General features: G+C 40.5%; 1 protein-coding gene across 1 annotated transcript in view; it reads right to left on the bottom strand.

The window, feature by feature from the left end:
* The window catches only part of PPP3R1 (protein phosphatase 3 regulatory subunit B, alpha), an 87,364-nt gene that overhangs the window by 24,426 nt on the left and 45,803 nt on the right, over positions 1 to 17,135 (bottom strand). The window contains exon 2 of the mRNA XM_074949543.1: positions 12,593 to 12,632. Within this exon, the coding sequence (XP_074805644.1) occupies positions 12,593 to 12,632 (40 nt within the window). The remainder of the gene's footprint in view (positions 1 to 12,592; positions 12,633 to 17,135) is intronic.

The following is a 17,135-nucleotide window of genomic DNA, read 5'->3' as shown; positions in this document are numbered from 1 at the left end:
ATCTTGAAGTTGTGAAGCAAAGGTGTTATAACCTAAACTGAAAAACGTTTCAAGCTATATTTTGAAAAAATTGATCAATAAATGCAGATAGATTGAAGTTCCATGTTGAATACATTAACTGCTATATCAGAACCAGACCAGCATTCAGTCTAGTTTGGCGTCGGCTTATACTGGATTCTTCAGAGGAAAGCATGGGGAGGATGACATACTTGTTCATGGCAATTGAGCAATACTAAACCATATGAGTGGAAAAATTTCTTCATTATCCTAACTGTTGATCAGCCTATGCCCTCAAGCATAAAACTCTTATAACTGCCATTCCCAGTTAGCATAACTGCACATACTATTCTTATTCATGTAAGTGTCTAATCATTTTAATTACTAAGCTATTTGCATCAATAATATATATCCCAGAGCAAGTTCATAGGTTAATTATACACTGCATGTCTCAGCAAGTATTTTTTAAAAATAAAAAAATTCTGTTCCACATGCTCAAATTTAACAAAAAATGCTTAAACTGTCAGAAAAATTCAAAGGTGGGTGAGGTAACAGAAGTTGGTCCAATAAAATCTGTTGATGAGAGAGACCAGCTATCCAGCTTACACAGAGCTCTTCTTCAGGTCTGGGAAATGTACTCTTCACAGCTAAATAGAAGGTGGAGCAGATTGTTTAGCATAAGTAGCTAATACATTTCAGGGGACCATTCAATGTGAACTGGCTTGTTAATACCTCTCCAGTCAGTGTTCTAAACATTGTGATAAAAAATTCCAATGGTATATTTAATCTTCATGAATTATCTTGGAAATGCTTTCACATTCTAAAAAATATTTTTAAACAAGGCCTCCTTTTAAAAAATAAACAGAAGGGTAAAAAAATGCAGAATGTAAGACTTGTTCTAAATCAAGTGTGTTTTTGTCTATTTTCATGTCTGTCTGTCTTTAATTTTTGGTGCCATCTGCTTGTTACAGTATTCTCTGCCCAGCAGTTTAACTTCATATTTTTACCATTTACATAAAAGAAAATGTCACAGAACAGATTTTATATCAGATTTTAAGTGGGGTACCCTGTTTTGCATAAGCAGTAGAAACGAAACCACTCTCCAAAAAGTTGAGATGATATTCTTACTCATATTCTTATTCATTCTTTTGATGAAGGCATGTTCTTCTCCATTCTTCTTGAAACCATGTGGGTAGATTCATTTACCTGGACTTCCTCCACAGATACACAGGTATCTCTGTTCTCACCCATCACCATTCTGCTCCTTCCTATAAAAAAACCTCTCTATATACCTGATAGCAATCTGCCCCACCAGTAAGGTTCATTTTTGACTCCTTTAAGTGGAGGAAATCAGAGCCTGAACGGAATCTTTACCAGCTGTTTTCTAGATCCCTAGAAGTTAACTCAGAAAGGTCATCTATTTCAACCACATAAAACATAAATCTGTGGATAAAGTATAAATCGTGGGCCATTCAGAGACAGCGAAAGAGATACTCTGACCTATGAAGATTCATAGGGGCAGTAGCTGCCAGTGAGCTTGCTGACTGAACTAAGGACAAGCAAACAATACCCAGCTCCAAGCACTGTTATTGCACATAGGCCCAAGGTCCACAATAGTAAGCTGGGCCACAGATCACTGAAACAGTAAAGGAGAAATTAACTTGATCGACATTTGTTGAAGCAGAGTTTGCCTGTACCTCAGTGGATTGATTTGAGTATCCTTGAGTGCTGGTTGGGGCCAGCATTCTTCTAACCTCACACACTGGAGAGGTAACCTTTATTGTTCCAGATTTCCTTAGATAGCTGAAGTGAAGATCCACTTAACCCTCATTTTCTGCTTTTTAGGTTTAACAGTAGTATTAAATGTTTTTCTTTTGAAATAATCTGGAGTAGGTAAAAAACATTTTCTGATACAAGTGTCATCAAGAGGCATTGAAAACTGGTGAAGAGTAGGAATGTCATGTGAAGAGGGGAGGTACAGCTGATGCCAAACCTATGAACTTTAACTGACTCCACTAACTGCTAGTCACCACAGAAAGGGTACCACCCATCAGTTGTAAATTGCTACTCTGAGGTTGCAAGAGATGCAATCCCACATATAGAGAGATTGGCATTTTAAATGGATATCTTGAAAAGACAGTCTGCTGGTAAAGAAATAAATTAATTCAGTTCTGATTATATTCATATGCCATTGAGAAAACCATCTAGATTTTTTTTAATAGAGTTCCAATTTCAAGTATTTCTTAACAGAAAGACTATTACTAAATGCTTCCTCATTCATCCAAGCAGCTGTTTTGTTAAATTACAGAGGCAACTATTAAACAGGTCTTACTAGTAATGCTGTAGGGAATTCTAAGCTCTTACATAAATCCATGGAAATGCAATGGAATGCATGTTCTTGGATTGATATTAAAATTAAAGATATTCATGGTATTCGTTCTAGGGCTATCGAAAGATTTTTTTTCAAAAACATTTGAATTATCTAGTTCCATTTAAGTGTAGTAGACACTTGAGTTGATACTCTTTTCAGATACTTAGCAAGTACTGCAGAATACATGGGTTCCCCCTCTAAAATGGCGATAGGGAGTGTAGAGATTACGGAGGCCCAGGACATGGTGGTCTCTTACCCCCTTATGCCCTTAGTGGCCATCCTGAATAGTGCCTCGAAAAACACTGACAACTAAATGCTTGTCTAGACTGCAAGTTACTGCATGGCAAAACCATGGTGTGAATCTACAGCCACACAGTACTGTCCTGCCTGGACACTGCTACAACACACTGCACTCTGGCGCTCTCAGGGTGCTGTAGCAGCGTCCACAAAGGACATTACTGTGTGGCAAGCTGGTGTGCTGCAGATTCACATCTTGGCTTGCCGTGCAGTAACTTGCCATGTAGTCTGGCCTTAACACCATGGTGAGGAGAGGAAAATCAATTCTCCTATCCATGATTTTTTTAAAGATGCAATTTTATAGCTGGCAGTCTGTCCACATATGCCAAGCAGTGATAGGTGCTTCAGAAATGCAGACACACAAAGAACTTTACATCTGTATATTTTTAAAAATAAAGTCTCTCAAAAAACTTGTGTTAATGATATTTTGCTAGACATCGATAGTACCAGTAATTACATGGCCATTGTTTCATAAATGGTAAGGCCAATGTTAAAAAAAATGTGCCCTGAAGTTAGGTCTAAAAGGTGGCAGTTTTGCAAAAAATCTTAATTTTTGTAGTTTTCCAATTTGTGAACATGGATCTTACCAAAAACATTGCTAGAAGTTAGCTTTGCTGAGAACAAAATATACCCTGAAATTCATTTTAAAAATAAGTTATTTAAGATAAAAGTTTCTCATTAGAATGGACTGCAGAGATCTCAAAATAAAGGAGACCTTCAACCAAAGCTCTCACCTCAAAGTCTTGTCTGATGCACAAATATAATGTTTCAGAGTGAGCAACTAAGACAGCCTCTATTTCAGTCTGAGGTCAAATGTCAAAAAAACTGATGCCCTTGAGAATGCACTCAACCACGTGCTTGCATATGCTTACACACAGCTGGTTTAATCCTTTTCATGGTTTCAGATGTGCCATTTACAATTTTTAAGTACAGAAAATAGATGTTAGGCTCAGATACTGAAATAAAATGTATGGTACAAAAGTATAAGCTTTAGTAGCTTCTTCTCAGGCAGAAAAATCTCAATTTTGAATAAAGGTGGAATATTAGGAACCTGGTTATATCCTATGCTCATTTACCAACTGAAAATACCAATATTTCAAAATGGAAGGTAGAATTAAATGAATCCTTCTCGACTAGTTAATGCTTGCCATCCTTTGACCTATACCCTAGATGAGCTGGGGGTTTTGTTGTTTTTCATACATACTGTTATGCTGAAATGTAGTGGGGATTGCTTGGTTCACAATCATCTGAGATTGGGTGTGAACACACCCTTCAGTTAACATAACTGTCAAGATGAGTTAATTAGAAGCCCCCCATCAAAGACAAAAGGGGATTGGTAAACTTGCCCACGAGCTTTTGCTGAGGATTTGTGCTTTGTGTGGGACTGGGGTCGGAGCACAAAGAACAGACAACAACAGAGAGGCAGGGGCAAAAAGCAAGAAAGCCAAGCAGGAGCGGTGTGAGCACAGTGTGACAGAGAGAAAAACTAGAGAGAGCACCTATGGGCTTGGTGTTGGCTAAAGAGGCTTGGAGCGGTAAGCTAAGAAACTGCTCTTTTTGTTCTTAGTTCCTCCTGTGTTTGGAGAAGGTCTTTGTACATGTCTTGCATATAATTAAGACTGCTTCAAAGTGAATACAAGACTCCCTCAGTTTCTACTTCCAACTGGAACGGCTCCAGGGCTCCACAAATTGACTAGCTGCTCAGGTTGAAAAGGGGCAACACTGATGTTGAAACTGGATCCCATTCCCAAGGACAGACTGGGAGCTGGTATTCTTGATGACCCAAAGTAGAATAACTGAGGTGCTTGCAGTAAACAAAAATGGCCAGGTGGATTTCAAACAAGACCCAGAACAAGAACTGGAAGTTCCACAAAAGGAATTAAAGCAGCACCTGGTCGTTTGTCAGAAAGGGGTCAGAGATGACTGGCAGGTGGAGTGAAAAATCAACACCCTTAAGCAACAATTATACCAACCTAAACTCTTGAGTGGACAGTGCTGTGTTGATGGGAGAGCTTCTCCTGCCGAGATAACTACAAGCTCTCAAGGAGGTGGATTAACTATGCTAATGGGAGAACCTCGCCCGTCGGCATAGGAGTGCAGCTGCAACACTGTAGTGCTGTACATGAAGACAAGCCCTCATCAACAGAAGCTGGTCCAATAAAAAAAAATATTACCTCACCCACCTTGTCTTTCTAATATCTGGGACTGACAAGGCTACAACTACACCATATAACTACTGTTCTCTGAGATGTGCATGCAGATGCATATTACACTCAGGTGTGTGAACACCCAGTGCACCAAAACCGGAGAACTTTGTCTAGCAGTACCAGTAGGGGCAGCACTTGTGCCCTTTTTGGCCACATTAGCCCCTCCCCTGCTTATTTAAGGGTATTGCTGCCCCAGCCCCCACTTCCTTCACAGGAAATGTCAAGAGTTGAGACTCCAATACAGAAGGGACTAAAGGTGGGCTGTGGAATTCGTGTCTGCACCCATATCTTGAAGAATAACAGTTACCATACAGGTAGGTAACAGTTTTTTCTTCGAGTAGTTGCAGATGTGTATTCAACTCAACTCTGGCAGCTCAGCAGGAGGTAGGCTCAGAGTCCACTTAAAGAATGACTGCAGAACTGCATTCCCAAAGCTTGCAGCTGATCTAGACACAGCTATAATAGCATAACATTTGGTAAAAGTATGTATGGAAGACCCAGTGGCCACCCTGAAAATGTTCAATATTGAATCATCGTTGAGAAATTAGATCAATGTTGCTTGGACCCTAGTTGAATGAGCCCATAGCTTTTGTGGAGGTGTGACCTGAGCTACTCCAAATGCCACTGTGAAATAGGAAAAAGAAAAGCAGTACTTGTGGCACCTTAGAGACTAACCAATTTATTTGAGCGTGAGCTTTCGTGAGCTACAGCTCACTTCATCGGATGCATCTGATGAAGTGAGCTGTAGCTCACGAAAGCTCACGCTCAAATAAATTGGTTAGTCTCTAAGGTGCCACAAGTCCTCCTTTTCTTTTTGCGAATACAGACTAACACGGCTGTTACTCTGAAACCTGTGAAATAGGAAGTTATCCATCTGGAAATCGTCCATGCAGAGACAGCCTGACCCTTCGCTCAATCCGCACAGGAGATAAAAAGGTGAAGTGATAAATGAAATTATTTAGTCCTCTCCAAATAAAATATCAAGCAAGGTCTCACATTCAATGCATGAAGCCACTGCTCATCTTCATTTGAATGTGGCTCAGGAGAAGGTGAAACCATGAAACTAGTTTAGGCAAAAATTTTGGATGAGGTCTTAGGGCCCCTTGGTCTTTGAAAAACTGAGTATACTTGGGCTCTGCTATTAAAACTGCAGCTCATTTACTCTTATTGCAGATGTGATAGCAACAAGAAAAGCTATCTTGGCACAGGAGGAACAGAGAATAAATTGCCAGGGGCTCAAACAGAGGACCCATAAGGGCAGCCAGCGCAGTATTAATGTCACACAAAGGAACCACAGCTTACACCACTGGAAAAAGATGAATGATATGGCGTTTGAGAAAATTGACTTCCCTTGGATTGGAGGATGGAACACAGATCGCAGCAAAGTGGATCTTGAAGGAGCTGAAGCATAGCCCAGAGGACTGAAGATGTAACAGATACTCCAAAATGTCCTGAATGCAGGTTAGCATTAGTTGAATCCACTGAGCTAGTGATTAAATTGAAGAGAGCTTATATTGGTAGCTTTAGTGGAGTTTTTTCTACTGTAGAGTAGCACTTGTCTAACTGCATTTCTCCACATCTAGCCACGCAGCTGTGACGTGCAGACTGCTCAGCACTGGATGCCAAACTTGAAACCAGTGCTCAGTTAGTAGGTCAGGATAAAGAGGAACAGATATTTGTGACGGAGGGTCAAACCAATAGACTGAGGAGGTTGGAGAACCAACACTGTCTTGGCCATGCTGGTGCAACGAAAATTAGTTTGACATTAGTTTGAGAATAAGCTGAGGAATGTGTAGGATCAGAGGAACGGTATACATCAGTGCCCATTCCCAAGTCAGCTGGGAGGTGTCAGTTAAGGAGCCTGGACTGAGACCCACTTAAGAACAAAACTGATGGCACTTCTTGTTATCTTTCACTACAAACAGGTCAATAGCTGAGATTCCCTATTCTGCAAAGACAGACATCAGCACACTGGTTTTCAGATACGATTTGTAATACTGGGAGAAACTCCTGTTGAGGTGATTGTCCAAGTGATGCTGAACCTCTGATAAGTGAACAGGTGTGGGAATGATGCTCTCCTTGATGCCAAACTGACAATATTTTATTGCCTCCTGACAAAGCTGGTTGGAGCAGGCTCCTCCCTGCTTGTTCATATAATTGGGACCCTATGGTCCATTTTGGTCAACTTCATAGACATTTTAAAATTGTAAATTTCATGATTTTTGCTATTTAAATCTGAAATTTCATGGTGTTGCAATTGTAGGGATCCTGACCCAAAAAGGAGTTGTGGGAGGGTCATGGGGGGCGGGGGGGTTGTAGCACTGCTACCCTTACTTCTGTGCTGCTGCTTGCGTCAGCTGCCTTCAGAGCTGGGCAGGCAGAGTGTGACAGCTGCTGAATGGGAGCCCAGCTCTGAAGCAAGAGCCACCACCAGCAGTAGCGCAAAAGTAAGGATGGCATGGTATGGTATTGCCACCTTTACATGTGCGCTGCTGTCTGCAGAGCTGAGCCCCCAGTCAGCAGCCACCACTCTCCAGCCACCCAGTTCTGAAGGCAGCAGTGCAAAAGTGAGGGTGGCATGGTATGGTATTGCCACCTTTACAACTGCGCTGCTGCTGGCGGGGTGCCACCTTCAGAGCTGGGTGCCTGGCCAACAGCTGCTGCTCTCCAGCCACCCAGCGCTGAAGGCAGTGCATAAGTCAGGGTGGTAACCCCCTTAAAATAACCTTGTGGCCTCCATGTAACTCCCCTTTGGGTCAGGATCCCCAATTTGAGAAATGCTGGTCTCCCCTGTGAAATCTGTATAGTACAGGGTAAAAGTACACAAAAGACCAGATTTCACTGTCTGACATATTTTTAATGGCCGGGAATTTGGTAGGGCCCTACATATAATACATTGTGGAGATGATGTTGGTGAATATATGTACCACTGTCATTTATCTGTGCCTGAAAAGCTCTGCACACATTATAAATGGCTCAAAGCTTCAGGATATTGATATGAAGGGAAGCTTCCTGTTCTGTCCACAAACCTTGAACCTTCAGTGTCCTCAGATTCACTTCCCAACTATCATGGAGGCATTGGTACCTATGGTCCTGACTGGAGAAGGATGGGGAAAGGGAACACCCTGACCCATATCGATCTGATCTGTCTACCTCTCTAAGGACTCAAAGATGGGCGGTGGGACTCCCACTAGGCCATTCAGTGACTAACAGTTCAGCTGATATACCAACTTCAAGCAGTCCAGAAACCTATTGTGCCTTGTGAAAATCGCCACATGGGAGTAAGTGTCCTGAAGATCGAGGGACACAAACCAGTCGCGTGCTGCACCACATAAATGCAGGCCCTCATGTGGCCTAGCAATCTCAGGCATACATATATTGTAGTTGAAGGGTGGGAATGGAGACAAGCACAGGCGACGAACTGCTTGAAATAGTTTGTTCAGCAGAAACAGCCTCGAACGTGTAGAGTCTGGTAGGGTCCCAATGAACTTAATTTTACATGTTGGTATTAATGCTGATCTTTTGTTCAAAAATTAGACCCAGACAATCAAAAGAGATGCAATGTGTACTGGACATGACAGATTACTTGGTCTCTGTACTTGTCCCTCACTAACAAATTGTTCAGGTATGGAAAGACATGAAGTCCTCTATCTGAAGCACACTGCTACTATGATCATGCATTTGGTAAACAGACAAAGGACAGGGCAAAGGGAAGTACTATGTACTGATAATTGTGACCTGTCACCACGAATCTCAGAAACCTCCTGTGCCTTGATAAAATCGACCCACAGAAGCAAGTGTCCTGAAGACAGTTGGTGGAAAACCCGTCATTGTGATTCAATGCAGGGAAGGCAGTGATAGGGACTAAGGCTCATGAGCCACAAGTGGTTCTTTGCAGTACATGATATTAAAACACTGATTTATTAACCAATCAGGATGCTTTTGCTACGTTATTAACCAACTAAGTTATCAACTTGCACTAAGTTATTAACTTATTTGCTGTGAGAATAATATAGTACTATAGTAAATGAAACAATGAATTCACACTACTGTGGCTCTTTTGGGTAATGTTGATTGCTAATTTGGCTCCTGAACCACTGAGGTCTGAGTATCACTGAGCTAGGGTAACCATGCAGAATCTTGTTTTTGATGTACTTGTTAAGACAATGGAGATTGAAGATAGGTCTCATCCCTCCTTTGGGCTTGGGGATGAGGAATTACCAAGAGTAGATCCCTTTCCTCAATTCTGAAGGGGAACCTCCTCTATGGTTCCCGAAGCCTAGAGAGCCTGAACCTGCTGTAGGCACCGAGACTCATGAGAGTGGACTCTGGAAAGGGAGAGGGTAGGAGGGTGGGAAGGGGGACCGAACAGGAATTGAATGACATAACCCAGTCCAACAGTGATTAACACTTGTCTGTCGTTAATGACTCTAACCCTGTAGAAATGGGACAGCCTGTCCGCAAACAAGAGGAAAATGACTTAAAGCTTGATGACTGGAATGTCTACCTCGGAGAGACCGTCCAGTTCACTGCTTGCATGACACTAATGAAGGACAGGCTGACTGGTTGAAATTGGGACCACAAGACCTTCTCCTACATGACTTGTCTCCCTTTCTGGAGAAATCCTGCTGTTTAGAGGGATAATTCAACTGAAAGAGCTGTTGAGAGTGATATTGCTGCTGTTGCCCCATGAAATGATGACTCTTCATTGCCAGGTTAAAAACATCAGATGAATGCAATGTAGCTCAAAAGTCCTTAAAGGAATGTAGCATTTCGTAAGTTTTGTCCAAAAACAAAAATCTACCATCAATAGGTAAGTCAGTCCTCAACGGTCTGTTGGAAATCGGGAGCTATATCGGAGTTCTTCAATCATGAAGACCTTCTCACTGGTACAGCAGAGGCCATAACTCCAGAAGCATCCACCATGTGCAAAGCTGACTGTTGTGACATCTTTACCACTAGATGGCCTTCTGCAACAAAAACCTTAAACTCTTCCCTGGAGGATTCTGGCAAATGATCTGTAATTTTTGCCACAGTGTCCCAATTTACAGAGTCATACTTTGGTAATGCGGATTTGTAAGGATGAGGTTGAATAATTTTTCCTCCCCAAAAGTCCCATTTTTTAGAGTCCTTGTCCTTTGGTGTCCTTATATCCCCCCGTCTTAACCTCTCATTAACTGCCTTTATGGCAAGAGTAAGGCACTGGATGCAAGAACAAGCTCTCAAAACGGTGCATAGGCACACAGTATGTCTTATCAGTACACCTCGCTGTAGGTGGTAAGGACGCTGGGTGTTCCATAGCATCTTCCAAGATTCCAGGTTCCAAGATCACTTCATTTATGGAGAGAACCACTCTCCCTGAAGCTGAGGACTGGAGAATATCCAGCAACTTTTAAGTGTTCTCCTGAACAAACACCCTATACACTCAAGGCTGAAGCCATGCACCTTAGGAGGTCCTGACACCTTTTAAAATTCTCAGGTACAGGGGAGGAAGAAATCTGGCACCACAGAGTTGTCCGGTGACGAAGAGGAGGAAGGAAGCTGAGCAAATTGCATCTCCTGTGGTGCCTGTAACACTGGTTCAGGCTGAACCAGTTCAGCAAGAGCAACAAACCCCCATCTGTGGCTGCAGCGTGGGAGGGTTCAGGAGGAGAGGCTATCAGCAGAATAAGTCCTCATTCTGGACTGAGGAGAGGATCAGGACCTCACCCATTGCACAACATCCCAGGGGTTCCAAGCTATCCCTGCTATAGGAGCAGTCCTGATCTGAGTACTAATGGTGATCCCCACAAGGTCTTGATAACTTTCAAAACTGATAATGAGAAGGTGACGGACAGGAGGAAGACATCTCTGCGCCCAACCCTGAAGAACCTTCCAAGTAGTCCACAGGCAATGGAGGAGCCTCCCCCTGGAAGGGCCATTAAGTATCCAGCCTCATCTTAAGTCTAGAACGCAGGATGTATCAGTGCCAACAAAGGTAAAGCAGTCAATACTTTAAGTACTTATAGGGAGCGGCCTCACACTCACATTTGGTACCAGAGCAGATGTTGGTACTGAAATCAAAGCCGGCATCAGTCCCACAGATGGAGCACGCACCAGAGTCATCACAGCACCAAAGATAGCACCTGCACTTACAAGCCCCTCAGTACCAAAAATGCATGAGATATCAACTCTGCACCCTGAACTGGAAAAGGCACAGAAGACAGTGCCAACAATAACAAGTCTGCAACCAATCCAGACAGTGCCAGGTACACAGAAGAAACCACCACAACTGAACATTCCTGAACTAGTGCAGAGTCAGGAACAGATAGGGAAGCACGTCCAATGCTGCCCGATATGCTACTTGCATGGGAACAGTTGGTGCCCACACCAATGGCGTTGGTTCCAAACTCAACAGAAGTCCCACAAGTGGTACAACAGGGAACGATACTGAGCCCACTTACTCTCACCTCACTCACTCAATGGCCCTATTCTAGCTCAGGTATCAGATCAATCACAGTGCTGATCTGCACTCATCTTAGAAGGAGAGGAGGAATCTCTCTTAGCTTTGGAATGGCCCCAGTCCATTGTAGGAGACCTTTTTCCTAGAAGGACCAGAGGAAGGAGAACTGTCTCTCTTTCTCCTAGAAGAGGAATCCAAAACTACCCAAACCACCACCTCTGCTGGCTCAGATGCCTTCTGGGGGGCCTGATGATCTATGGAGGTCCCCAGTGCCAACAACAGACCTCACGGCCTGCTTCAGTAGATACTGCTTCAAGTGCAAGTCTCTGGCCACCAAATTCTCTTCTTGAACAACATGCAGTTGAAGCACCTTTCTTTAATGTGCCCTTCCCAAAGGGACAAACAAACAGTGAGAGTGTGGGGATCACTACTGGGGATAATTACTCCACACGACGGGCAGTGTTTAAACACCAGTGGGGGCATCACACCAGGCAAATCCTAACTAACTAAACCTAAATCAACTGCAACTAACTCCTCTACGCAGGAAAAAATAAATAAATATCACAGATGACACTGTGAAACAAAACATCACATAAAAACTGCACTGAGCACTCCAACTCAAGCCATGGGCAATGAGAAGCAACTGATGGGGTTGGGCAGCACTGCCCTTAAATAAGCATGGGTGTGGCTAAGAGGCCAGAGGGTGTGAGCACAGCCCCTATGGGTATTGCTAAGCTGGGGGACACAAGCCTGAGTGGAAGATATGAGTACTACCACTTGAAGTATTTCTTGTAACATGTTAAAGACACTAGCATATAGGCCTTTTTTTTTGAAGTCATTTTTCACTTAGTGCAAAATGTAATTGGAAAATAACTTCTCTATGCTTGGTTATCTTGACCAGCCAAATTATTATTATTTAGCATGTGTATTATGATCACGATAGGCGTTCTGTTACAATTGGCACTGTACAAGCACAGAGTACCCGCCCCGAATAGCTTACAACCTATTTTTAAGACAAAATATGAGCAAACAAAGAATCAGAAGGAAAGGTTTTATCAAGCTTTCCACACAAGGAAAAAATCAGTCAGTCAAGGTGGGTGAGGTAATATCTTTTATTGCACCAAATTCTGTTGGTGAGAAAAGGAGCATAAAAAATATTACCTCACCCCCTTGTCTCTCTAATATCCTGGGACTGACACTACTATACTTCAGGCAGACTCTCTCTCACTCTCTCTCACACACACCCCCAGCTGAAACTTAAAAAAAGAATCGACTTACAGTGTGAGCACATTTCCAAAGGATAGCTTGCCTCATTTCCCTGCAATATAAAAAAGTTTTATTAGTGATAAAGTAAGCTTAGCAAAAGCTAATTTTAACAATGTTTAAGTTTAAATAGGAGACCATAAACAGTATAGTGTGTTTTGTTGGGTTTTTTTTTTAAATTACAGATTACTGTCAGTGTACTATTATATACATAATTCTGCATTACCAACAGGTACAAAAATTAAGTTTACCATGCAGCAGAGAAGAACTTTTAACAGTTAAGGATAGCAACATTATTTCCAGGAAAATATCAGCCATCAAGAAGAGGTTTGTAGCGACTAGTAACCCCAAACCTATATCCTAAACATTAAGTCACATTTTACATGCTACTTGTGCAAGTGCTTATGACAGGTTATATTAAAATAAATTAAAATGATTCAGTTTTCACACAATAGGTGCTTTATAATTTTATTTTAGATTCACAAAAAGGAATACATGTCCTTATAATGTATTAACATGGAGAACCTTACATTGCTGAACAATGGGATAGTACCAGAACAGGCCCCACCCACATCCTCCACATACACACAAAAAATCTATTCAAAGGAGAAATAAAGCACACAAATTGTTATTCTCTTCCCTAGAAGTTTGGAAATGTCTTAAAATACTGGGATTTAAACACATCAAAGTATTACTACTTATGTAACACCAGAGTGAGAGACTGGAATACAAAACTAAGAATTTAAAAAAAATTAAATCTGCTATAACAATCTTAGAAATGTTCAACTTAAAAATATTTACAAATTATAGGTTTCAGAGTAACAGCCGTGTTAGTCTGTATTCGCAAAAAGAAAAAAGGAGTACTTGTGGCACCTTAGAGACTAACCAATTTATTTGAGCATAAGCTTTTGTGAGCTACAGCTCACTTCATCGGATGCATCACAAAAGCTCACGATGCTCAAACAAATTGGTTAGTCTCTAAGGTGCCACAAGTACTCCTCCTCTTTTTTACAAATTATGTAACTACTGTAACAAGAACACAAAAGATTACTAAATCAAAAGTTACTTTTTTTCAGTTTGTATACTTCATGCATTTGAACACTCATGTGCAGTGTTTTTCAGTGGTCAGTTAGCAGGAGAGAATCTCGATAACTGTAAAGAGCTTTAACAAACAAACTAGGGAACAAAAAAAAAAAAAAAAAAAAAAAAAAACACAAAACCCTATACAAAAACTTAAGGGATTGTAAAAAATAATTTCAGGACAGCGTTTTTAAAGAACTCTCTACCAGAAAATGGAATAAATGTAAAGTTAGTCTACTTAAAAAATTTAAGATGACAGTGCTTCTTTAATACCGTAGATTGGGAAGGGTCAACCAGTTCAGCACTCTGGCAGAGAATGGATACTTAAGATCACTCACAGGCTAAAAAAAATTGCTTCATGAAAAAGAAATCCTACAAGTGGCTTGGGAATGTGACTGTATGTCAATAATAGGAGGAAGGGGTAAATCAAAACATCTCACAAATACTAAGTTTCCTCCTTTAAGAGAAGTCCTTTTTGTAGCAATATATTTGCTATTTATCCCTACTCTGTCTTCTTAGAAAGTACTCTGTGCCCATCTAATTTTTATAGAACAGTTAAACATGTACCCTTCATTTTCTCCCTAAATGTCTATTTAGAGCTTATACTGTAAAGAACTGGAATAAAAATTTAAATAGGGATAGTTAGGTCCAGGAAAACAATTTAAGAAGTGCGACTCGTACTCCAGGGAAGCTTCCATGAAGGAAAATTTTTCACTGCTAAGGAACATCAGAACTGCCTGTGCTACATGGGAGACCACCGATGGAGCCACAATAAAACTTGGGAAAACAAGTGAAGAGCAAAATATAAGTAGTCAAAACCTAAAAGATGCAGAAGAGATCTTTGGGAATGTGGGGAAACAGAACCAAAGAAAATCTTGACACAGGCAGAAACAGGAACCAAAGGATCCGGATAGGCTACCCTTACAGGATGAGGCATGAAGTGGTAAGAAAACATCAGACCGGAAGGCTGCAAATTAAAGGAGAAAGTTGCATTAAAAAAAAAAAACAGTGGACTTTTAGGTACAACATACCCATGCATTAAAAGACTGTTCTGAACCCGTTATGCATGAGGACAAAACTCATTCCTGGTATCTACAACAGAAATCAGTCTGGCAACAGAAACATAAAACGTTTCTGAGACATGAGAGAGAAATATTATAAAGGAACTTAATGTGCTGAGATATTTACTCAATTTATCAATTCAAATATAATATAGATGGCATATTCTCATTGCAATGACAAATATTTACTAATTATTTGCATGAAGGAGTATAGTAAACTTTGGAGGGACCGTAGGGGGGGGAAAAAAAAAAAAAAAAAAGAGACCTGAGCAACTAAGCAAAGTTATGTTCTGTGAAACTGGTACTGCTATTGAGAAAAGAGAAGAGTGCTTACCTATCCTGAACTGGAACTTTTGTATCTAGAAAGAAGACAACAGACACTGTAAATCACAATATAAAGTTTATATCTAATTTTTGCTAATCATCATAAAATATATGGTAGTTAAAAATTAATCACTTATCTGTTAGTGCTGTGTTGAGTGTTGATTCCCTGAGAGAATCCAAAAGTCTAGTGCATTCTTAAAAAGATCTTAAACCTTCATCTTGGTTTTCAGGAGTAAGTGCAAAAGCTATTCATACCATTCTTGCCAGTAAACCTGTGACTTGGACAAATTCAAACGTGTTGGGGGGTCCCCAATCCAGAATACCGGATGCCTAAACAATGAAAATTAATTCTCTCCTCTTGGGAGCAGGCCTTTTTAGTCAGTTAATCTGGTTTTAACTGTACAGCAAAATTAATTGCTTAATTCTTACTAGTAATCATTTAAACATGAATTGTTGCTAATATCTGATGTGCAAATACAATTCAATTCATATATTCACAAAATTTCCTGTGAAAAACTGGCATTTTTTGACCAGCTCCAGTAAAATGGTCTTTCTGCTACATTTGGAATTTGGTCAGTCAAATATTCCCTTATACCCTATTCTTCAAACCAACTTGTGTGTAACAGATGCTGAGGTGCATACTTCTTCCTTCATGACTGGGGGTGGGGGGGACGGAAATTTCGGTCCAGAAGATATGATTTCAGTGCTTATTAACCATGGATTACCTTACAAGAATCTAAAATATTAAATCTGACTCATTATTAGGGCTTGAACAAGACAAACTTTTTAACATTCTCTCTCCCAACCAAAAAAGGAAGACAAATATAGCTGCTGGTTTTGATATTGAAATGCAAAAGGAAATGGTTTTAAAATATATTTTTATTAAGTGGCCTGCCAACAACGTAAGAAATTCTTTGTTTTGTCCATCCAACAACACAGCAATAATATGCAGAGGTGCACGTGAAGTAAGACTCAGCATTGTAGAGTCACAGATAGTGCAAAGTGAATTATGAAGTTGATGCTTTTTAGTCCATGGATGGAGGGTATAAATTCACTCTCTCTCTCAATCCCTGTTGTGAGTAATTTCCAAGTGTGATGGTATTGGCAACAGGCAAGGCACCCTCACAGTTGGAATGAGATACTATACTACAGAGCACCTTTGACAAGGGGAAATTAGATTAATGTAGAGCTTTTTTCACATGGTGGTATATTTTCTTCTTGAGGGAACAGTTTCACTGGAACCTTGTTAATCTACACACTGTTATATGTTGTATAAAGAAGGCGCTCTCTCCATCTCAAAGAGTTAATGGCAGATGCTAGAGTAAGATTTAATATTACTATGACTTCTATATTTATAAAATATACTGCACTACTAGAATATTCTGAACTATAAAATCTAAATAAAATGTGGTAAGCATTCTTTTCTTCATTTGCTAATTCACAGGTTTATAATTCTAATGGGCATCCATGTCCCTTGAGCAAATTTGCTAGGTCTACTTAAGTGTCTGATATTTTTAACAGTCAAATCAGACATTCATACTGTCAGTATTCTTAATAGTTAGCTTGTTATTGTTAGAAGTATAATTCTCTATATTTTAATACAAAATTGAATTATTCATGTTAAGACTACCAACAAATATTACACATTGTTATGTGGATACCTGGCCACTAGAAGTTAGACGACCAACTTATTTCACATCAGCAAACGAACAGCTGTTCCACTATTGTTCTGTAATCAAGCTAAGAGGAAAAGGCTTGAAATTCTTTGCCACTTTTCTCAAGTCATCTAGTACCCTAACTTGTGGAGCTTCTTTTACATCATTTACCAGAGTTAGGTCCACTGCCATCAAAATTGGGTATTTGGAGGAGGCTGCTTAAAGTGGTGATAATTAAAAATGATGCAAATAAAAAAGGGCAGGTAGGTATTGAGCAAACTTCCTCTGACTGCTCTATTAATACACTTAATTTGTTTCATACACACTGCTATATAAATTGGAAAATCTTACCACAGTTAGAGTTTAATGTGCCACCAAGTACAAGGGACAATGCTTACAGTACAGTACATCACAAGATTTTTCAGTTTAGCAAAAATG

The sequence above is a fragment of the Natator depressus genome, chromosome 3 (genome assembly GCF_965152275.1).
Source record: "Natator depressus isolate rNatDep1 chromosome 3, rNatDep2.hap1, whole genome shotgun sequence".
Taxonomy (NCBI): Eukaryota; Metazoa; Chordata; order Testudines; family Cheloniidae; genus Natator; species Natator depressus.
This window is presented reverse-complemented; position numbering and strand designations above follow the sequence as displayed.